The sequence below is a fragment of the Callorhinus ursinus genome, unplaced genomic scaffold, assembly GCF_003265705.2.
Source record: "Callorhinus ursinus isolate GAN/ISIS: 27379988/994484 unplaced genomic scaffold, GSC_fseal_2.0 scaffold9, whole genome shotgun sequence".
Classification (NCBI taxonomy): Eukaryota; Metazoa; Chordata; class Mammalia; order Carnivora; family Otariidae; genus Callorhinus; species Callorhinus ursinus.
The window spans coordinates 50,857,537-50,881,716 of NW_027397071.1; the positions used below are offsets into that span (position 1 = coordinate 50,857,537).

General features: G+C 37.0%; 1 protein-coding gene across 8 annotated transcripts in view; it reads left to right on the forward strand.

Annotated features, from left to right (window-relative positions):
* Window positions 1-24,180, forward strand: part of DOCK7 (dedicator of cytokinesis 7) — a 219,826-nt gene that overhangs the window by 150,778 nt on the left and 44,868 nt on the right. For 4 of the 8 annotated variants that reach the window (XM_073896632.1, XM_073896628.1, XM_073896629.1 and 1 more), the window contains 8 exons: window positions 537-677; window positions 772-885; window positions 3,065-3,235; window positions 7,893-8,032; window positions 12,313-12,482; window positions 13,642-13,796; window positions 23,050-23,232; window positions 23,343-23,501. In XM_073896632.1, coding sequence (XP_073752733.1) covers window positions 537-677; window positions 772-885; window positions 3,065-3,235; window positions 7,893-8,032; window positions 12,313-12,482; window positions 13,642-13,796; window positions 23,050-23,232; window positions 23,343-23,501 — 1,233 coding nt within the window. The remainder of the gene's footprint in view (window positions 1-536; window positions 678-771; window positions 886-3,064; window positions 3,236-7,892; window positions 8,033-12,312; window positions 12,483-13,641; window positions 13,797-23,049; window positions 23,233-23,342; window positions 23,502-24,180) is intronic. The other 4 variants (XM_073896630.1, XM_073896634.1, XM_073896631.1 and 1 more) reach the window with 1 other exon arrangement.

Consider the following 24,180-nt stretch of genomic DNA (forward strand, 5'->3'; position numbering starts at 1 on the left):
TTGGGGTATATGGAATGTCAAAATGTTGAGTCTCGGAAAGATTTCATTTAAAACCGTTTTAGGGCGCCTGGGTGGCTCAGTTGGTTAAGTGACTGCCTTCGGCTCAGGTCATGATCCTGGAGTCCCGGGATCGAGTCCCGCATCGGGCTCCCTGCTCGGCGGGGGGGTCTGCTTCTCCCTCTGACCCTCTTCCCTCTCGTGCTCTCTGTCTCTCATTCTCTCTCTCTCAAATAAATAAATAAAATCTTTAAAACCGTTTTAAAGGGGGAAATATTTTTCTGTTCACATTCATAATTCTTTTCATATTGGTAGCCAGAATAATTTTATGAAGGTGATGCAGTGATTGAGTTGTACTGTGTTTGATATTTCTTGGGAACATATGAAATATTAAAGGGAGAGTCTCAAAGTTTTTGAGGAGCTAGAAGTATTTCAGCCATCTGTTAAATCACATAGTGTAGTGAAAAAATAGCCCTAATGTGATTAACTGTTAATTGCATTCATAATAATTTAAACTAATGGCTTATTTATTTTTTCAGGTAAAGAGCATGGTGCATCATTTATATTTTAATGATAAACTTGATGCACCAAGGAAAAGTCGTTTTCCAGAACGTTTCATGGATGACATTGCTGCTCTTGTCAGCACAATTGCTAGTGATATAGTTTCACGATTTCAGAAGGTAAATGATAACTTTTTAAAAAATTAAATCTCTATAAAGCTCACATTATGCTATCATACTTTTATATGTTTTTGCTTTTTATTCTGCTTTCCAGGACACAGAAATGGTTGAGAGACTCAACACAAGCCTTGCATTCTTTCTCAATGATCTGTTGTCTGTTATGGATAGAGGATTTGTCTTTAGCCTTATTAAGACCTGCTATAAACAGGTAATGCATAACTAGTAATAATTAACAAATAATTTAAACACGGTGTTTGCTGTTTTTAAAGTTGCAGCTAAACAATCTTCAAGAACACACTCATATACTGATGTTTTTAAAAAGCAGCATTTTTCTTTTTAAAAAGGATTTATTTTCAGGAGGGGCAGAAGGAGAGGCTCTGAGAGAGAGAATCTTTGGGGCACCTGGGTGGCTTAGTCGGTTAAGCATCTGACTCTTGATTTCGGCTCAGGTCATGATCTCAGGGTCCTGGGATCGAGCCCTGTGTCAGGCTCCCTGCTGAGCTGGGAGTCTGCTTGTCTCCCTTTCCCCCTGGCCCTCCCCCTGCTGTCTCTCCCTCTCATTCTCTCTTAAATAAATAAATCTTTTAAAAAAGAAAAGCAGAGTATTTTTATTAGTAAGGCAAAAATAAATTTCATTTGTTTTATGAGGACACAGTCCTATGGCAAGCTGATATCTGTACAGCTGACTTTTCCTTGGTTTTACTGGCCCAGTCATAACTCTTCGTTCCCATTCTGAAGCAGATCATCAAGTCACTAGTTTAAATGTTAAGCAGCCCTGTGGGTGCCTGGGTGGCTCAGTCAGAAGAGCATGTGACTCTTGATCTCAGGTCTATGAGTTTGAGCCCCCCATTGGGTGTAGAGATTACTAAAAAAAATAAACTTTTAAAACAATTTGGAAAAAAAATAAATGTAAAGCAACCCCCACGATGCCATGCAAGAGTACTAGTTACACTGAATGAGCAGCCAAATGAACTTTTCTGTATATTTATTGGGTGATTTTTAAAGCAGCTGCATTTAGCTGTATAGTTCTCCTAATGTAGACCTAGACATTGTAGAGTTTAGGATCATGGACAGATGCTTACCCAAATCCCCAGTGTCAGTCATTATGTTGCTTTTATTATTTTTTAAATTTACTTATTTTTTCCATTATGTTGCTTTTACTAAACTAAAAGCATCCTGGAACTTTTCTACAAAGAGCTGACTTTAGCTTAAAATTTTTATCAACTGATTAATGAAATGTGTCTTTTGGAAAACATTAGTTATTGGTCCTGATAGGCCATTTAGGTAATGAGCTGTATAATCATCCTAGAATTACCTTTTAAAGGAAGTTTAAAAATATGCAGCTCTTGGGGTCCTATCCCAGCATTATTGAGGAGTTTGGAATCATGGGGGTGGGGGGAGTGGGCATGTGGGGGCACAGTGCTTGTGCAGCATTTCTGAGAATTGCTGGTCCACAGGCTCATTTCTGAGAATTACTGCTTTAGAATGCTGTTTGGCAGTCTAATATTTAGAATTTTGTAGATCTATCAGCTGCCTTTATTGTATGTTCCATTGATTGATTAATTGATTGATTTACTTCAGAGAGTGTGCATATGAGTGGGGGAGGGGACATACAGAGATGGGGGGAGAGAGAGACTCCTAAGCCGACTGTGCACTGAGTACAAGCCCGATGTGGCGTTTGATCCCACAACCCTGACATCATGACCTGAGCAGAAAGCAAGAGTTGGACGCTCAACCAGCTGATTCATCCGGGTGCCCCTGTATGTTCCTTTTAATAGAGAAGTTAAAACTACACATGGGCACTGACCCACCTGCAGATATTTGCAGCAGTATGTATTATTTTTCTTTCCCCCCAAAATTTCATGTTCTGTTGCTCCTCAAATCTTGTTGTTATTTTTCAAGCATTGATTTCCTGTGTTTGCCAAACACTGAGCTAGACCCTAGGGATGCCAAAGCTATTAAGTCAGTGTATATATGTCTCTTCAAAGTAGCTTATCATGTAGCTGGGTGAATAGACAAAGAGGTAATTATAAATACAGATTAACACAGCTGCTGCTTATCCAAAGAATGGATCAGTTCTTTTATGAAGTTAGTTTGGTGGTATACTTTTCCTTCATAAAATGCATCTTTGAGAAGTGGAAGTATTAATCCTATATTGGAAATACAAAGAATATGACTTTTAGCCTAGTCAGTGGATTTGTAAATCTTAAATAGATCTTCTAGTTCCCCATTTTTTATTCTAGCAGTAACTCTGGAAGAAGTGGATACTGTTGTTTACACCACAAAACCCAAAACTGCCCACTAAATACTTCACCTGTCATTCTGGTGTTGGCTTAGAGAAATGATAAATTCAATTGGTGTTCTTTTATTTATGTAATGCTTACAAGGTATCTTCAAAGCTTTATTCATTACCAAATCCAAGTGTGCTGGTGTCCTTGAGACTGGATTTTCTGCGAATTGTCTGCAGCCATGAGCACTACGTTACATTGAACCTGCCCTGCAGCCTGCTTACTCCACCTGCATCACCATCACCTTCTGTTTCTTCTGCAACATCTCAGGTATGCAAAGTGTCTGAAAAAAATTTTTTATAGAGCTCACTTTTGTAAGAAAGCATTCTGAGCACTGGAATAAATGATAAGAAAGACTGTTGAATAATAGCTCTGTGATAGGCTCCATAGTAAGTGCTTTATAAATATTATTTGCTCCTTAGAGTAATGCTAAGAAGTAAGTTCTATTATTTTCATTTTACATATGAAACACAGAAGAGTCATGAACTTAGCCAGGGTTACACAGTCATAGGTGGCAGAGCTAGACATTGACTCAAGGCACATGTTGACTTTATTCTAGAGCCCAAGGTCTTAACTACCATGTTGTACTCCTCTTACAGATTTATGCACATCCATGTGAGTGAATTCACTTAGGTAGGCCATTTCGTTGTTTTCACAAGTTGGGTTTTCTTGAAGCAGATGAAAGGTTGTCTTGAGTTTGGGATAGAAGATGTTTATTAGGGATCAGTACCTGTGGAAGGCAAAGAAGTGAAGCCTAATGTAGCAGAGAAAGAAGTCAAACTGTGGGGCAGTCCTGAGAAAGTCCTGCCTACTGCCCTTGTGCCTAGAAAACCCAAAGGAAACTAGGTGGTTGTTCATGGGTTTTATTGGGTGGCAGCAGACTTCAACAGCTATTAGTTTCTTTGGAGGGGGGGGGGCGGAGGTTCCTTTTTTAAATGTAAATTCAATTAATTAACATATTATTAGTTTCAGAGGTAGAGTTCAGTGATTCATCCGTTGCATAGAACACCCAGTGCTCATTCCATCACCCAGTTACCCCATCCCCCTACCCACTTCCCCTGCAGCAACCCTCAGCTTCTTTCCTATGCTTAAGAGTCTCTCATGGTTTGTCTGCCTCTCTGATTTCATCTTGTTTCATTCTTCCCAGGTTTTTTTTTTTTTTTTTTTACTAACCAGAATCATGCTGTATGTATTGTTCTTTGGTGTGCTTGTTGGAGATGTTTTCAGCCTAGCTCATTCCTTTTATCCATTCTGTATTCTGCAGAAATAGTGTCACCTTTTGGGTTGCTTCATTCTGCTGTTATAATTATGCCCACTTTTGTGCAGAAACTTGAGCATAGGGGCTGGAATTTGAGGGGAAGAGTGCCAGTTTGAGCCCTTGGCAATCTGAGGTAAAGGCCTATTGACTTGGCATCGAGCAGGTGGCAGACCGTGCATGCTGACTCGGGCAAGAGGTTGGCTGGACTGGGAATTTGGGACCCACAGGCCAATGGCATCATGTATGACAGGGACGTGGCTGGTTTTGCTTTTAACTTTTGTTTTTCTGGATAACTGTATCTCTCCTTCTATTCTAAATGAAAGCCTTGCTGGATAGAGTATTCTTGGCTGTAGATTTTTACCTTTGAGCAGCTGGAATTGATTGTGCCCTTCCCTTATGGCCTGCAGAGTTTCTGCTAAAAAACCCACTGATAGCCTTGTGGGGTTTCCTTTGTATGTCACTGCTTTCCTTTCTCTTTCTTGCCACTTTTTTTTTTTTTAATGATTTTATTTATTATTTATTTGATGGAGAGAGACACAGCAAGAGAGGGATCACAAGCAGGGGGAGTGGGAGAGGGAGAAGCAGGCTTTCCACGGAGCAGGGAGCCCGATACGGGACTCGATCCCAGGACCCTGGGATCATGACCTGAGCCGAAGGCAGACGCTTAATGACTGAGCCACCCAGGCGCCCTCACTTGCCACTTTTAAAATTCTCTCTTTATCACTGCTTTTGGCCATCTTAATTACTTTGTGTCTTTGTGCAGACCTCTTTGGGTTGGTTTTGTTGGGGGCTCTCTGTGCCTCCTGGATCTGGATTTCTCTGTCCTTCCCCAGATTCAGGAAGTTTTTAGCTATTATTTCTTCAGACAAATCTTCTGCCCCCTTTTCTTGCTCTTCTCCTTCTGGGATCCCTACCATGTGACTGTTAAGCTTGACAGTATCACTGAGTTCCCCGGGTCTATTCTCATTTTGCATATTTTTTTTCCCCCTCTCATCTGCTCAGCTTGATTACTTTCCATTACTCTGTCCTCCAGGTGGCTGATCTGTTCTGCTTCCTCTCATTTGCTGTTTATTCCAGGTGGTCTATTTTTATTTCCATTTAGTGAGTCCAATAGCTCTAATTGGTTATTTTTTACGTCTCCTATCTCTTGGTGGAGGGTCTCATGGAGGTTCTGCACTCTTTTCTCAAGTCCAGTGAGTATCGTTATGAACATTACTTTAAATTCTCTATCAGACATATTACTTATCTCCATTTCGCTTAGGTCTCCTGCTCGCTCTGATTTTGTTCCACTCTTTCATTTGGGACATACTCCTCTGTCTCCTCATTCTGTTTATTGCTGTATCTGTTTCTCTGTGTTAGGAAAGTCAGCTACGACTCCCACACTTGAAAGTGGCTTTATGAAGAAAAGGTCCTGCAGCGCAGTGTCTCCTTTTCACCAGAAAATGGTGCTTCAGGGGGGTGTCTCCTCTGTGTGTTGCTACAGGAGTGTCCTACCGTTGTGGCTGGGATGTGTTTGCCTTCAGTCCAGCCTGCGATGGCGCTCTGCCTGTTGTGGGCAGAGTCTGGTGCCCACGGTGTTAGTGGGCCGGTCTGGGGCTGGCTTGGGCTTGAGTTGAGTCAGAGCAGGTGTTTGCCACAGATGAAGTAGCACTAGACTGCAGGCACTTTGCCTGTGTTGTCCCCTGAGAAGCTTTTGTTGGTGGGTGGGGCCTGCAGTCTGACCAGGTGCCTGCCCCCAGACACTGCTGGGGTCACAGTCGGACGGGTGTGTGGTTATCGTCCCCTCTTCCTGGGGCAGGACTCACTCCGGAGCGGTGCTGGCCTTGTCTGGGCCGCGCACACACTGCCAGACTTATGGCACCACTTTGACGGGATCTTGCCAAGAGCAGTCGGAGGGGGTGGATCTGCTTCGCTGTGGCCTCTTGTCTATGCCGGGCTGCGGAGAGTCTGTTCTGCCAGTTTTCGGGCTGCTTTCTGTGTTATTTATGCTGATGTGGGTTCTCTCTAGGCAGCCACGCAACAAGAGGTGAGCCCAGGGACGTCCTACTGCGCCACCTTCCCAGCAGCCTCTTAACAGCTAGTAGTTTCTGTCAGGACAGAAAGGGGTTATATCATAGCAATTATTTTGTTTCCTATCATACAGTTTGAGATAAAGAGATTTTCTGGTTTTAGTATCAGAGAGGCCTGGTTCTTCCCTCTAGTGAAACATTCTTTCCGCTCTGTAATTTCTGAGGCAGACAAGCTGCTTTCTTAATCTCTTCATGTTTAAAGTTATCTTAACTTTTTGTAATGTTGTTTTTGAGTTATTTAATTCCTGGATGTAATTCCCTAGCCTAGATCAATCTCAGATGCATGATAAAAAAAATTTTTTTAAACTTTACCTTGATTAGAAAACATGAGAGAGCACCCATAACTTTTCATTTTACTTTTACGAAAAATCTTATGGATTGGCGTATTTCACGTACTCTTTTACCTGGCTAGCATACGCTTCTTCCTGTAACAGATGAGGCTGTGTCTTCTGCTTTCTTCCCACATCCTCTGCCAAAGATGTGGCTATCCAGTGAAGAACAAATTAATCATAATATAGTTCCTAAAACCTTTAATGAAACACATTTGTTTACATCTAACTCCCTCTGAACATCTCATTCAGCCAAGAAGTTAATAGAATTCTTTCCATTCTCTTGCTCCCCTTGTTTTTTATCTAACTACATTAATTTCATTCTAATAGACGATAGAGACCTCACTCTTTCTGGGGGGAGGGTGCAAGAATAATCTTATATACTTATTAGGAAGATGATTTCTCTGTAGAGAAATCTGAAATCTGTTCTAAAAAACCTCACATGGATGGTCTTGAATATGAATTAGAGGGGGATGAGATTACAATCTTGAACTATATCTTGGGGAAATGCTATTTTGCAGTATTAAAAAAAACTATGAGTGAATCACAAAATGATAGTAATTTTCTAAAGGTAGTATTTTCTCTGAAAAACAATTTTACTGGTATTTGGACTTTCTCTGGAAACCAGTAGCTTTGACTATAAATATGTCTTTTGTACTCAGCAGTAAATGCGTAATATATCATTTGGGTTTAGTTGCTTTTTTTCTCCTTTAGGGTATGATATTGAAACATTAAGTGGCTAAAAGAATAAAGAAAAGAAAGATGGAAAAGTTTCAATCTGAGAAAAAAGAAATAGAAAATACACTTGGGGCGCCTGGGTGGCTCAGTCGGTTAAGCGTCTGCCTTCGGCTCAGGTCATGATCCCAGGGTCCTGGGATCAAGACCCGCGTCGGGCTCCCTGCTCAGTGGGGAGCCTGCTTCTCCCTCTCTCTCTGCCTGCCGCTCTGCCTACTTGTGTTCTCTCTCTCTGTCAAATAAATAAATAAAATCTTAAAAGAAAAAAAAGAAAATACTCTTGATCTTAGCCAAAAGTCCGAGAAGTGATAAGAAATAGAAAATAATTAAAAGTGTTATTTTATCATAGTTTCCTATACCAAAAGTAAGAGCAGTTACTTTCTCCAATTTTAGTAATAGTAATGTAAAATAAATTACCCTGGGTGAAGTGTATCTTACTTTGAGATAATGCTCATACTGCATTTGTTGTAATGTTCTGTCTATAGGATGTTTTGTTGCACAGCTATTGTAGTTTGTTCTATCTCACTCCCAAACAGAGTTCTGGATTTTCCACAAACATACAAGACCAGAAGATTGCAAATATGTTTGAATTATCTGTGCCTTTCCGCCAACAGCATTATTTGGCAGGACTTGTGTTAACAGAGCTGGCTGTCATTTTAGACCCTGATGCTGAAGGGTGAGTAGACTTATTTTGCCTTGGGAATAGCAATTTGCTTTTGGATAATGGGACAGAAGTATCGCACTTATATTCCTAAGAATCAAAAGAGTACTCTTTACTACTCTTCATCTACTTCTGTATTCACTAAGTTCCATACCCGTGTTATCTGCATTTCACTGATTTTAAGAAAGCCATTTTTTCATACTTCATCATCTCTGAACTTGAGGTTTGTTTTGAAATCAGTGGTGTATCATGGTTTATTTGATAGCATTTGTTTTTCCTTATTCATGCTTACAAAAAATATTTGTGAATATAAGTAGGTAGACTCTTAGATTTGTTGATATACAGTGGCACATTTCAGTTGAGGAAAATGGACTAGTTTTCTATTCCTTGTAAGGAAAATTTATTGTTTGCCATTATACTGTGTAGCATTTTATTTCAAAATATGCCCTATAAACAAATATTCTTAGGTTTTAAGAACTTCCAAAGTTGTATACACTTGTACAGGATTTTTAGAAATTGATATAGTAAGGAAAGGGCATATTCTCTGATGATTTGAATTTATAGAAATAGCTTTAGTGTTGTGGTCTAGCATCCCTAGAGAGTACTTCTATCTTAATAATTGTTTTAAAAAAATCCATGTAATCATAAATCCTTTAGGTAATGGTCACTTTTAAAAAATCCTCCTAATAGGATCTTTTGGAGTTTTTTAAAAAGTTTTATTTAAATTCCAGTTAGTTAACATGCAGCACAATATTAGTCTCAGGTGTACAATAAAGTGATTTGACACTTCCATAACAATACCTGGTGCTCATCCCTGCAAGTGCTCTCCTTAACCCCCATCACCCATTTTACCCCTCCCCCCACCCCCCTCCCCTCCGGTCACCAGCAGTTTGTTCTCCATAGTTAAGAGTTAAGAGTCTGGGTTTTTTTGCTTATCTCTTTTTTTCTTTGTTTGTTTTGTTTCATAAATTCCACATATGAGTAAAGTCATAGGGTATTTGTCTTTTTCTGATTGACTTATTTTGCTTAGCTTTATACCCTCTGGATCCATCCATGCTGTTGCAAATGGCAGGATTTCATTCTTTTTTATTGCTAATATTCCAGTGTGTGTGTGTGTGTGTGTGTGTGTGTGTGTGTGTGTGTGTGTACACCACATCTTTATTCATCTGTTGATGGACACTTGGGTTGCTTCCATATTTTGACTATTATAAATAATGCTACAATAAACATAAGGGTGCATATATAAATTTTTGAATTAGTGTTTTTGTATTTTTTGGGTAAAATCCAGACCTTTAAGATTTATTTATTAGAAAGTGCACATGTGTGCACAGGAGGTGGGGGCAGAGGGGGAGGGCGGGGAAGAGGAAAAGAATCCCAAGCAGACTGTGCTCAGCATAGAGCCCACTATGGGGCTCGATCTCATGGCTCTGAGACCATGACCTGAGCCAAAACCAAGAGTAGGATCCTTAACCGACTGAGCCACCCAGGTGCCCCTACATCTGGACTTTTAATAATGGTCCTCAAAGCCCTGTTTAGCTGGCTCTTGGTCCTTTTGCCACTGTCTTCCCCCCCCACATACTAAAATCTAGCCATGCCAGTCCTTTTCTTCTGTTTCTTTAATACGTCGAACTCATTCCTACCTTACGGTATTCGCACTTGGATTTTTTTTCTCTGCCTAACAGTGCTCATGTTACCCTAAGACTGTCATGTGCCCTGTGATTCTTCAGGTCTCCGCTCAGATAGCATCGTCTCAGGGAGGCTTTCACTGGCCACCCAATCAAAATGATAGCCACACTGCCCTGCCACAGTCATTCTTAAACATATATTTTTTCTTTTATTTTCCACAAAGCATTTCTCTGAAATTTGCTGCTTAATTTCTGTCTCTTCCCATTAGAACGTGATTTCATGAGAGCACACACTTTTATCTTTTTTGTTTGCTGTTGTACTTCCAATGCCTTAACATTGTGTCTGGCACAAGGTGGATAAATACACATTCATAAATAGATGTTAAGTCAGTGATATATGAGTAATTGACTTTGGGAGACTTACATCCCATCTCTAAATTTTATATTCTTTAGTGATATACAGATAAAATACAACATACATTGTCTTAGGTAAGTACTTGAGAGGAATGCTTTTCTTTTTACTTCATCTGCTTGCTAATAAGAATAACTCCTTGAGTGGCAGTAATATGTTTTAATATTGATCAAAGATTTGCTCTTTAGAAACTTTGATTATAGTTAGAAAATTAAGACTATGAAACAATATGATTAAATGCTGATTTTGTAGCGCATAATTCTATAGAAAATCAGTACCTTTACTGCATTTGTGATACTGAATTATTATTTTGCGTCTGTGTTTCTCTCTGACAATAGCAAACTCTTTTAAGAACAGGGACAATGTCTTATCCCTAACACTTAAAATAGGATATTGCAGGTCCTGCATAAACATATATTTAATAACATGTGATTGAGTAATGTAGACCTGTGAAAAGGCTTATAAAGATGATTGGGTAGAGCTTATTGGTAGGTTAGGGTCGGGCTGGTAGCTACACAGCTAAGGAATACACACCCGGGTTTGGGAGTCATCATTGGTAATGCAAAAATTCAGAAGGGAGAACATAAAAACCAAATGACCAGAATCTGAGACTTGGGTGAAATGAGAGAGAGAGTATGAGAACAGGGTGGGAACTATTTGGAGAAAAAATTGAGAAAAGATAAGATGACAGCGTCGAGTAGAGAACTGGAGAATAAAATCTGAGATATGTCAGTTAGATGTGGTTCTTGACAGTGTTTAAAAATACACTTTCTGAATAAAAATCTCAAAGGAAGAAGAAAGAATCTCCAGCTAGATTGCATATATAGCAATGTAAAGCGGCACATAAGATGAAGGGCTCTGGTTTCCAATCCCAGCTTTGAAATTGGCTATGTGATCTTAAAAGAAGTAAGAGCTAGTATTTACCGAGGAAGGCAGTGTACAAGGCAGTGTGTTAATTAAGTATGTTACATAAATTATGCAACTTAATTCTTACAGCCACCTTATGAGGTAGGTAATTACCCTCTTACTGTAGGTAGGAAAACAGAGAAGGTAAGTAACTCTAAGAAAGTATTTAGTTATTAAATAATGAAACTAGTACAGTGCCATGTTGTAAGCATTCAAAAACTGTTAGTTCCAAAGAAAGGGAGTAGATAGTAGGAAGTAAGTGGAAACAGCTGCTATGGACTGTACATTTAGGAAGTTTATTACTGGAGAAATTATTGTAATAGTTTATTACTCGGAGAGAGTATATAAGGTAGAAGAGACTAGTTTCAAGTGAACATGTGTTTTCAATATAGGAAAGGCTTATTTGAAAGAAGGGAAAATTTTAGTGAGGGGGGCATTGAAGCTGTTGAAGACGCGTGGGGTTCATTAAACATAATGGAGAAATTACTTTTTGAGAGAAGTGCAACTTTTTCTGAGACAAAAGGAATGAGAGAGATAAATGTGGGGATGTGTTAAAGATCTGGCTAGAGCAAATTCAGAATGGCTTTTCTTCCCTAAAAATCAGAAGTCGGAGGTAAGATCTTTTTCTGAAGCGGATGGTGAGAGGCTGAAGGGGAGAATGAAGTGTGGAACTGCTGCCAGGTGTAGCCCTAAAGGCCTGTCGACGTTGGCCAAGTGTTTAATTAGAATAGTTGGCAGAGTCAAAGCACCTTCAATCCGAGAAGAGGCCAAAAAAAAAAAAAAAGTGATGTGTTTTAGCCCAGTTGAAACTCAGGGGATTGAACCTATAGAAGGTGTACGGCACAAACAAGGTAGATGAGCAAGGAAGTTGAGTTTAAATCCGAGAAGTCAAAGACAACCCCCCCAGCCTATGGACTGCATAATCCATCAAGTAGAGGATTTTTCTTTTAGAAAAAGGACATAAAAGTTTATTTTTGGCAAATGTGAAAAGATCTAATATGAAATAAAATTTGAAGCTACTTAAGATTTTTTTTTGCTTTAAAATATAACCATAACTGGTCTTAAGTTATTTAATATGAATATGTACTAATAAGGAGTTAATATAAAAATAATTGAGATTTACTTTTAGGTGAATTTGTTTAGCATTTCTTTTTCCCCTCCATCTTTACTTTATATGGAGAGACATTTGTTAATTTCATAATGAGAAGCGTTTCATAGGAATACATGCAAATATGTGGCAAAGTTTAAGTTAAAATTGATTCAGTACTGTGACTTACTGTTTGCTTTAAAGATATTAACTAATCTCTGTGACCTTAGTGCTGCTGCTGCTTCTTCATCTTCTTTTTAAATAGACTGTTTGGATTGCACAAGAAAGTCATCAATATGGTACACAATTTACTGTCCAGTCACGACTCAGACCCACGGTACTCTGACCCCCAGACAAAGGCGAGGGTGGCCATGTTGTATCTACCTCTGATTGGCATTATCATGGAAACTGTTCCTCAGCTCTATGACTTTACAGGTACTTCGTATATTTAAAACACGTCTTAAAGGAAATCTCAGTGTTGCAAAGTATTAGAAATATCTCGAGGCTAAAGATCTTATTTTAGGAAAAGAAATACAAGGAAATGTACACTGGCATAAATAAACTGTAAATATTTAATCATATTACTGAATGACTTTTGACTACATCAGAGAAATCACTGCAAGCTTTCCTCGAGTAGTTCTTACGATGAATTTTAAAATAATGATTTATAGCACTTCTGTACCTACCTATTAGAAAATAGATTTTTGGTATGAGACTGTACTGTTCATCCCAAAAAATGTATATAAAAAAACAGGGCAGATGTCTCCCACCTTTAGTCTCTTTTATATTCATATATATATAATTGAAATTAATATTCACCTGAATAACAAAAATTAGGTTTTTGTTAACACTGGGCTAATAAGTTGAAGTTATGTTGCTTTTTAAAAACTAGAACTCACAAAGTTTTACTGCTCTTGCTTTCCATATTTAGAATTTCTTGAATTTCTTCATTTGTCCTAAAGAAAACCCTGTAGTTTACATTTAAGAAAACATTTAAGAAAACAAAAACGGGGCGCCTGGGTGGCTCAGTCGTTAAGCATCTGCCTTTGGCTCAGGTCATGATCCCGGGGTCCTGGGATTGAGCCCCGCATCGGGCTCCCTGCTCTGCAGGAAACCTGCTTCTCCCTCTCCCACTCCCCCTGCTTATGTTCCCTCTTGCTGTGTCTCTCTCTGTCAAATAAATAAACAAAATCTTTAAAAACAAAAAAACATTTACTGAGTACCTATTACATATTAAGAACCTGAACAGAGCTGGTGATACAAAGATAACCAACTCTGTGTCTTTAAGGGACTGGTAGTTGAGTAGTTCAACTGGTATTTTGATTGCCAAAGTGGGCTTCCTAATCTGAAGGCAGAGATGTTTATATTATTATATCTTCTTTGACTAGCAACTTCTCTACAAAACTATAAATTGTTACTGTAGGAATGAGTTAATGTTTACTGTTTAAAATAAGAAAATCTAATGATAAATATTACTTCTTAACAGGCTTTTCTTTTAAAGAGTAATGGAGAATAGGGAATTGCATGCTCAATAACTGTTAATTAACCTAAATGGAAATTTGGTTATTTATTTTGGGATTATTTGTTTTTCCAGAAACTCACAATCAACGAGGAAGACCAATTTGTATAGCCCCTGATGACTATGAAAGTGAGAGCGGAAGCATGATAAGCCAGACCGTTGCCATGGCAATTGCAGGAACATCAGTTCCTCAGCTAACAAGGCCTGGCAGCTTCCTCCTTACATCATCGGTAAGAACAACCTCCTGCAGAAGTTTTTTCTAGAAAGACAGATATTTACAAGGATGTACCCTTAAATAACATTGTTTATTAGCTGATGCAAGAGTACTCTTGAGTTTCATTTACTTTGTGGAAATATTAAGGTTCTGAGAATATTGCTTATCTTGTACTGAGTTGTTTTAAAAATTAATACCTCAAGGTTTATGGTTGCTCTGTATTCCATCATTCAGAATTTTGGAAGTTACCTTATTATATAGCCTATTTTCTTTATTTTCAAAATACATTTTGTTCTTCAACCCTAAGAAATATTTTCAGTTGTTTAGCAATTAAGAATATTTTTTTTAATCTCTGAAGATTTATACTGTTTCATGTTGAATAAAATCAATAGGTACTCTGCCCCTGTAATTTATGCCTCCTTAAAGAGGGAAGGATATGGGAGCAGAGAGGAAACAAACTGCCAGTAGAGCCAGATCAAGTTCTAAAAGACTTTCTTTCAGAAAAATGCAAGAGTACTTACTGAAGCTGTCCTGACAACTTCAAGTTTTATTGAGATAGTTTACATATCAAAAGATACACCCATTTTAAGTGTACAGTGTCATGGTTTTTAATGTATTTACAGAGCTGTGTGGCCACCACCCCAGTCTAAGTTTAGAATATTTCCATCACCCCAAGAAGAATGCTTAGGCCTATTAAGAGCCACTCCCTATTTCCCTCCAGCCCTAGGCAGCAACTCACCTACTTTCTCTGTGTATCTGTATAGATTTGCCTATTCTGGACATTTCATATAAATGGAATTATACACTGTGATCTTTTGTATCTGGCTTCTTTGACTACATGTAAAGTTTTTGAGTTTCAGCCACGTTGTAATGTGCATCAGCACATCTTATTTTTTTTCTTAATTGCCAAGTAATATTCTTTTGTATTGATATACCAGATTTTTATCCATTTGTCAGGCGATGAACCTTTGAATCCTTTCCAGTTTGGGGCTGTTAAGAATAATGCTGCTAACAACATTTGTGTGCACATGTGTTTTTATTTCTCTTAAGTAGATATATAGAAGTGGATTTGCTGGGTCATATGGTATCTCTCTGTGTAACATTTTCAGACACTTCTAAATTCTTTTAAAAGTGGCTTCCCCATTTTACATTCAGCAATAAAGGAAAATTCCTGTTTCTCAAATCCTCACCAACACTTGTTACTCTCCTTTTTTATTGTAACCACCTTGGTATAGAGTAGTATCTCATTGTGGTTTTGATTTGCATTTCCCTAATGTCTACTAATATTGAGCATCTGTTCATTTGTTTATTGACACATCTTTTTTGTGTGTCTTATTTAGAGAAAAGTTCATCCATCTTCCTTGCCATTTTAGTATTGTGTTACTCATTTTCTTGTTATCAGGTTGAGAGAGTTCTTCATATATTCTGAGTACTAATCCCTTATCAGGTGATTTGCAAGTCTCTTCTCCCATTCTGTGTATTATCTTTTTGCTTTCTTCATGGTGTCTTTTGAAGTGCACAGGTTTTTAATTTTGCTGAATTCCAATTTATCAGTTTTCTTTTATCACTTGTACTTTATAAATTTTGTATGCATAATATCAAAAGTACATGCACAATTAAGGTATCGTAATAGAAGAAACAATAGTGTACCCACTACCCAGCTTCAGAAATAGAACATTGCAAATTCCTTGAAAGTTCCCAGTCTGCCCTCAATTCAGTCCCTGTCTCCGCCCAAAATGACCACTGTGGTCAATTTTGTTGACCTTCCTTTTCATTTTTTAAAGCTTTTCTTGTGTATAATATACTACATATTAAAAAGTACATGAAACATAAATGTACAAATTTACAAAATATTGTAAAATGAACACCTATGTAACCACCACTCAGGACAAAATATAGAATGTTGGCTGCCTTTCAGAAATCTCTAGCATGTTCTTCCCCACCACAGCTATCCACCAAGCTACCCTCTATCCTGACTAATGAAGTAATTGCTTAATTTTGCTTATAGTTTTATCATTCAACTTTGCACCCCTAAATACTGTAATTTAGTTTTGTTATATTTTTAATTTTCATCCATGTTATAAAATGTAGCTATAATTTACTGATTTTTATTTCTGTATGTCTTTAAATTGTCTATAGATTAATTTATTTACCTCTTCTAGGCTTAGATGCATAAATGGCTTCCGGTCTTTGGTTATTTGAAATAGTAATCCTATAGATTTCTTTACATGTATGGTATGTGTGTATGTGTGTATATATGCTTTTATTTAGGTTATTTCCTGGGAGTAGAATTTGCGGGGTTATAGAATATGTATGTATCTTTATACCAGATATACCTGGGTATTTTTCCAAAGGGTTTATCTCAATTTATACTTTACCTACAGTATGAGAGTTCCCATTCTTTCACATGTTCATCAGCATTTAGATTTTTCAGACTTGAAAATTTTTGTCAAGCTGGTAATTTATAGTTGTATCTCATTTCAGTTTTCGTTTTCCTGATGCCTTATAAGGGTATGCACTTCTTTATATACATGTTGGCCTTTTGAATTTTCTCTTGAGGTTCTAGAGTTTTTCCCATTTGCCATTTGGTTGTCTGCCTTTGTTTATGATTTGTATGAGTTTATTTCTGGATCAAGCCCATTGTCAGTTATAAGTGGTTCAAATATTTCTTGTGTGTGTGTGTGTGTGTGTGTGTGTGTGTCTTGCCTTTATCACATACTTAATGGTGAATTTGGTGATTAGAGTGTCTTACTTAAAACACTTAAATTTGTCAGTCTTTTCCTTTACAGCTAGTGTTTTTTGTATCTTTAAAATTTTTTTCCCTATTCCAAGATTTTGAAAATATTTCCCATGTTATTTTTTAAATGCTTTTTTGTTCTTTTATATTTAATCCTAAAATCTACCTGGAATTTTTTATGAACAGTAGAATCTGGGGATTCAGGTTTGTTCGTTCGTTCATTCATTCATTCATTCATTCACTTATACCGAATTATCGCAGCACCGTTTATTAAAAGATTATTTGGCCTACTCCTCTAGAGTCCTACCTCAGTATGGTCTATCATGTAGAAAAAGTCCTCATGCATATAAAAAAAATTGGTCTTTCTACATAAATTTTAGAATCAGCTTATGCTGTTCCACTAAAGAAACAAAAAACAGTGAGCCTGTGGGGATTTTGGTTGAGATTATAATGAGTCTATGGATCAGTTTTGGTGAAAATTGATATTAAATCTCTTAATCCTTGAATATGATAGATCTCCCCATTATTTAGGTCTTCTTTAACATCTATGAATATATAAACTTTTATAGGTTTCATTTTTTAGAAATATTTTATTCATTTGAGAGAGAGACAGATTACAAGCAGGGAGAGAGGCAGAGGGAGAGGGAGAAGCAGACTCCCCACTGAGCAGGGAGCCTGATGTGGGCTCAATCCCAGGACCTGGAGATCACAACCTGAGCCTACGGAAGACGCTTATCCATCTGAGCCACCCAGGAGCCCCTATGGTTTTCATTAAAGAAGCCTAGTACATCTTTTATAGTTGTGGTTTTGGTCCTTGTTTTTATAATATTATAAGATTTAAATAATACATACAATTATATGTAATCTTATAAATGCCATCTTTTTTGAAAATTCTTTTTTCCAACTGTTGATTAATTTTATGTGGAAATAGAATGAATTTTATACAGTGATGCTTATTTCCAGCAGAATTGCCAAACTAATAACATATGTATAGATTTTTTTTCTACATACACAGTCCTATCATCTGTGAATAATGGCAGTTTGTTCCTTACTTTCAAGTTTTTTTCATAACTTGTTTTCCTGGCTAGAACTTCCAGTACGGTTGTTAAATTCAAGTGGCAATAGTTGGCATCCTTAATGGGGGAAACTTGCAACATTTCATTCTTACACATATGTGGTATAGTTTTGGGGGGATTTAACTCTCCTTTGTTACAATATGGAAGTCTTCTTTCTGTTCCTGGTTTGCTAAGAGTTTTATGTTTTAATTATGAATAGGTGAGTTTTATTATGCTTCCTTTGAATCCATTGAGACGCTCATGTTATTTTGCTTTTAAATCTTTTGCTGTGACCTCTTTCAATTGATTTTCTAATGTTAAATCTACCTTCAATTGCCAAATTAAACTGATTTTTTTCCAGGATTGTATATTAATGGATTTTGTGTGCTGTAATAATGATCTTTACAGGTTTTGGAATCAGGGTTAGGTCAGCCAATTTAAATTTAAAAGGGAGTTTACCCTTTTATTCTGTTCTCTGTGAGGACTTGTTTAAAATTGCAGTTGTTTCTTACTGGAATATTTGGAGAACCTGTGGGTGATGCCATCTGTACTTGTAGTTTTCTTTTTTGAAAGTTTAAAAATTACTGATTTAATTTCTTTAATGACTATAATACTGTTAAAGTTTTCTATTTCCTTTTACACTGATTTTTGTAAATTTTACTCTAGTAGAAATTAAAATTTATTGGCACACAAAGTTCAGATATCTTCTACAATCTTTTTAAAGTCTGTGCCATCTGTAGTAGAGATAAGTGGTTTCATTTCTGTGACGGGCTTTTTGTACCTTTTGTCTTATATCAGTCTCAACAGAAATTTGTGTATATCTTTAGTCTTTATAAAAACCAGTTTGGGGGCATGTTGATCCTCACTTTTGATTATTTATCTTCTTTATTTACTGTCTTCTATTTTCGGATTTATATTGTTCTTTTTCTAACTTCTTGAGATGGCTGCTTAACTCACTAATTTTCATCATTTCTTCTTTGGTACATATTATAAGCCTGTACATTTTCCTTTAATTATTGTTTTAGTTACATGCCACAGCTTATATGTAGCATTTTTATTATTCAGTTCAAAAATATATCTAAATTGCATTATGATTTTTTTTAGAATTTTAGGCTGTAAGTTTTTGTTTTAAAATATCTAGTCATACATGAACAGACGTTTCTCCAAAGAAGACCTACAAATGGCCAACAGACACATGAAAAAATGCTCAACATCACTTGGCATCAGAAATCAGATGTTGGTGAGGATGCAGAGAAAGGGGAACCCTCTTACGCTGTTGGTGGTAATGCAAGCTGGTGCAGCCACTCTGGAAAACATGGAGGTTCCTCAAAAAGTTAAAAGTAGAGCTACCCCACCAATTGTACTACTAGATATTTATCAAGAGGATACAAACATAGTGATTCAAAAGGGCCCATGCACCCCAATGTTTATAGCAGCAATGTCCACAATAGCCAAACTATGGAAAGAGCCCACATGTCCATTGACAGATGAATGGATAAAAGGTGTGTACACACACACACACACACACACACACACACACACACACACACTGGAATATTCCTCAACCATCAAAAAGAATGAAATCTTGCCATTTGCAATGAAATGGATGGAACTAGAGAGTTTTATGCTAAGCAAAATGAGTCAGAAAAACAAATACATGATTTCAGTCATGTGGAATTTAAGAAACAAAAACAGATGAACCTAGGGGAAGGGAGGGGGAAAAATAAGATGAAAACGGAGAGGGAGGAAAACCATAAGAAACTCTTTAACAATAGGAAAAACCTGAGGGTTACTGGAGGGGAGGTAGGTGGGAGGATGGGGTAATTAGGTGTGATGGTCATTAAGGAGGACACTTGATATAATGAACCCTGGGTGTTGTATGCAACTGATCAATCACTAAATTCTACCCCTGAAACTAATAATGCGGTATATGTTTACTAAATTGAATTTAAATAAAAAATTTTTAAAAAGTTCTAGTCATAGGGTGGGGCGCCTGGGTGGCTCAGTCAGATAAGCATCCAACTTTTGATTTTAGCTCAGGTCATGATCTCAGGGTTGTGAGATCGAACCCCACATCAGGCTCTGTGGTGGCAAAATATAGAGCCTGCTTAAGATTTGATCTCTCCCTCTGCAGCCCCATATTTATTTATTTATTTGTGTGTGTGTGTGTGTGTGTGTAGTCAGGAAAATTTTTCATAATCCCCATGTTTCTGATTTTGGCCTGATTTTATAATCAGAGAACTTTGTGTAATTTCACTTATATTTGTAGTAACTGGTTTTATGGTCTTGTATATAGTCAGTTTTTGCAAATAGCTCGTGTATTTGAAAATGCATATTCTTCATTGTCCTATATTTGTCCATTATACCTATTATTTCAAATTTATTAATCTTATTGTTTAAACCTTTTTTTCTTTTTACTGAATTCTGTCTGCTTCTTCTAATACCCCCCCACTACAATCATGTTTTTTTTTTAATAACTTGTCATTTTGTCAGGTTTAGTTTCCTTTGAGGTCTTATTATGAACTTTACATTTTTTGATGGATTGCATCTTTTACCAACATGAACTATAGTACTTTTTTTTTCTTTTTGCCCTCAAGTCTACTTTTGTATATTAGTATAGTTATGCTAGGTTTCTTCTGAGATATGAGTTTTTCCACCCTTTACTCTCAACATTTTTTTCTTATGTTTTAAATGTTTGAAACTTATGTTTTGGATATCTTTTATAAGTAGCATGTAGTTAGATTTTGTTTTAAATTTTTAAAATCTGCATATTTTTGTCTCACTAGAGTTTTTTAAAATCCATTTAATTTAGTATAACTAAATTTAATGTGAATTTAATGTACTTAACATTTTAAATTTTACTTCATATTGTCCCATCCCTTCTGTCTCTTTTGTCTCCTTTATTGTCTTATATTTTTTTCTCCTTCCGTTTTTTTCCTCATTTTACTTTTTCCTTTCTACTAGTTTGGAAGTTAAACATTCTGTTTGTATTCTTTTTGTGATTGTATTACAAATCACAGTATGCTTCCTTGAATTAAAGTCCACTCTAATTTAATCATTACCTTTACCTTCACATTGGTTAATAGAAGGCTCTCAGAACAGGTTGCCAATTTATTTACCTTTCTCCCTACTTAAATGCTATTTTCAGGCATTTTTAATTGTATATATCATTAAACCTCACAAAACATTGTTACTACTTTTATGGCTATAGAAATTTAATTATCATTTAGATTTGTCCATGTGTTCACCACTGTATTTGCTCTTTTCCCAAATTTGTAACCTTTCATAAGAAATATTTTTCTTCTTTTTGAAATATATCCTTTAGAATTTTCTGTGCTCTGGTGATGAGCTCTGTGTTTCCTTGAAAAATGTGTGACCTTCATTCTTAAGGTTTTTGTTTTTTTTGAAATAGCATCTGAGTTTCCTGTTTTCTTCCAGCATGCTAAGGACATTGTCTCTACTGTGTTCTCATTTCCATTGCTGATTTTTCCCCCTCTTCTTTATGATATTCTCCCTAGAACTGGTCTTCTGTGGTTTCTCTCTGTTCCATCTAGTTTTGAATATTTATCCTGCTTGGTATTTTTTGGACTTCTTAAATCAGTGGTTCAGCATCTTTCTTCAGTTCTATGAAATTCTCAATTATTTATGCCCAAATATGTCCTCTTCTCCATTCTGTCTCTCCCCTTTTTGCATTCCAGTTCAACATACGTTAGTCTTCTTTATCTCATCCTCTGTGTCTCTGCTCTTGTTCTGTGTAGCCCCTCTTTTTGTTGACCTGTGCTTCGTGCTGGGTTGTTTCTTTTGATCTATCTTCCAGTTTATTAGTTCTCTCCTTAGCTATATCTAATATTACATTAAACCAATCCATTGGGTTCTTAATTCAGTTATTGTATAATTTGGCTAAGTGAATTTATGTAGGTGAATTCACTTACATGTGCACGGATCCATGAGAGGTAGTGAACATAGATAAGTGCTCAATCTCTCTCTAGAGCCACACTTTCTGCATTTGAGTCTTGGTCCCACTCTTTACTGCAAAATACCTGTACAAAATACTTCTTGGTGTCTTGGTTTTCTTGTCTATAAGATGGTTTAAGTAATAATATTCATCTCTTTGGATGGGTGCGAGGATTAAATAAGTTCATATGCATAAAGTTTTCAGTACAGTGAAGAGCACAGAGTAAGCATCATACAAGAGTCAGCTGCCATCATTTTCATCATCCCGGACAGCAGAGGGATTAGGGTGGTAGTTGAGATCATGACACCAGCGGTTAAGTACTTCCTTTGTCTTTTTCTCTCAACATCCCTTCCACTGCTTTCTTATTATTTAGTATATTTACTTCACCAAATATTAGAATGTAGTGTAATAGAAAAATATAGAAGAATATAAGATTTGGTGTCCGGTTAACCTGGACTAAAATCCTGGCTTACTTTCTAGCTTTTCATTTCCTTACCTGTAAACTAGAAATAACTGTAGTTAGTACCATCTCATAAAATCATTGTGAGCATTAAACATGAAAAAATGATTGGCATAGTGCCTGGCACATTTCAAATTTTGTTATGTTTTGTCATCATTGTCATCGTTATTGTCATCCTGTATTCTTGTCTGTAAAACTGAGATGATACAACTCACTTGGTAATATTGTTGGAGGATGGAATGAAATAACGTATGGAAAGAGCTTAGCATGATGACTGGAGCAGAATAAATACAGAATAAATGGTATTGTAGACAAGTTTTTATTCTTAGTTTTCCATTTATGTTTCACATACTGTATAAAATTGCAGACTGAAGACTGAAATCAGCACCTTCATCTTATCTGCTCTAACAGTGGCCCTTGAGAGGAAACTGTGGTTCTCTAAACCTGATCAACATTTTTTTAGTACTTTCTATTCTTATATCACTTTTACTGAGTGCTTTTTTCCTTTAACCATATTACATCAAACATGTAAATAGATACATTAGTTTTAATAATAGGATCTTTTAGCTTTGTCCCTTGATGTTTATTTATTGTCTGCTGGAAGCACTACCATAAATTAAAACAATCTTTCAATCCCGGGAAAAGTTTATTAAAATTCAGGACCTTAAGTTTAAAGTTCTCTGTGACTTATTCAGGTATTGTCTAAATCAAACGGTGGGGCTTTTTTAAAAGATTTTATTTATCAGAGAGAGAGAGGGAGAGAAAGAGAGAGCCTGAGCTCACAAGTGGGGGGAGGGGCAGAGGGAGAAGGAGAAGCAGGCTTCCCACTGAGCAGGGAGCCTGAGGCAGTTGTTGATCCCAGGACCCTGAGATCATGACCTGAACCAAAGGCAGACGCTTAACCGACTGAGCCACCCAGGTGCCTCTTCAAATGGTTCTTTATAAATATTTCCTTTTTTAAGCAATTTTTGTTTTATTGTATTTAGAAGAAAACACCTAACAACCCCCCAGAAGAAACGGCCATTGATCATTCTGTCTCATTCTACTATTCTTTATTTTCAGAGTGGCAGGCAACACACTACCTTTTCAGCAGAATCCAGTCGGAGCCTTTTGATTTGTCTACTTTGGGTTCTCAAGAATGCAGATGAGACAGTTCTACAAAAGTGGTTTACAGATCTCTCAGTCCTACAGCTAAACCGGCTACTAGATTTGCTTTATCTCTGTGTATCTTGCTTTGAGTACAAAGTAAGTGATCACTATGCCATTGCAGAGAAGAATGAGAAAGCAAACATCATGTGGAAAAGGAAGAACAAAAGTTCTTCAATGTCTCTTCTTTTCTAATGTTTAAATTTTAGGGAAAGAAAGTATTTGAAAGAATGAATAGTTTGACCTTTAAGAAATCAAAAGACATGAGAGCAAAGCTTGAAGAAGCTATTCTTGGGAGCATAGGTGCTAGGCAAGAAATGGTGCGCCGAAGCCGAGGACAGCTTGGTACGTACACAGTATCTTCTCCTTCTGGTGAGAATTTTTTCAGTTTCCTTGAACTATATATTATAGTGATCATTGTTGCAAGTCTTCAAAGATTCTACACTTTTTTAAGTGTTTTTCATTTTTTGTTCGTTTGTTTTAGAAAGGAAGGGGGGTGAGGAGCAGAGGGAGGATGGAATCTTAAGCAGGCTCCACACATGGAGCCTGATGCAGGGCTTGATCTCACAATCATGAGATCGTCACCTGAGCTGAAATGAGGAGTCAGATGCTTAACTGACTGATCCACCCAGGCGCCCCTTAAAAAGTGTTTTAAATGAAACGGTGAATTTACTTGAGTAACCACTTCTTTGTAGGAATTCAATTTAGAGTTCTAAACAGGGTGAGCATATTTCCTGAGTTGTTCTGGAGAGTCCCGGTTTATTACTGTTGCCCTTGTGTGATTATTAATAGCACCCCTCACCCCTTTTAAGACTTTTCAAAAGCAGTTTTAGGTTCACAGCAAAACTGAGCTAACAGTACAGAGATTTCCCATATACTCCCTAACACACATGCATTGCCTTCCCCTCTGTTGACATCCCCTGCCAGAGTGATGACTTGTTAAACTTGGTACAGAACCAGCACTGACACATCATTATCATCCAAAGTCCATAGTTGACATTATGGTTCAGTCTTAGTGTCATACTTTCTACATAGCATCATTTTTTA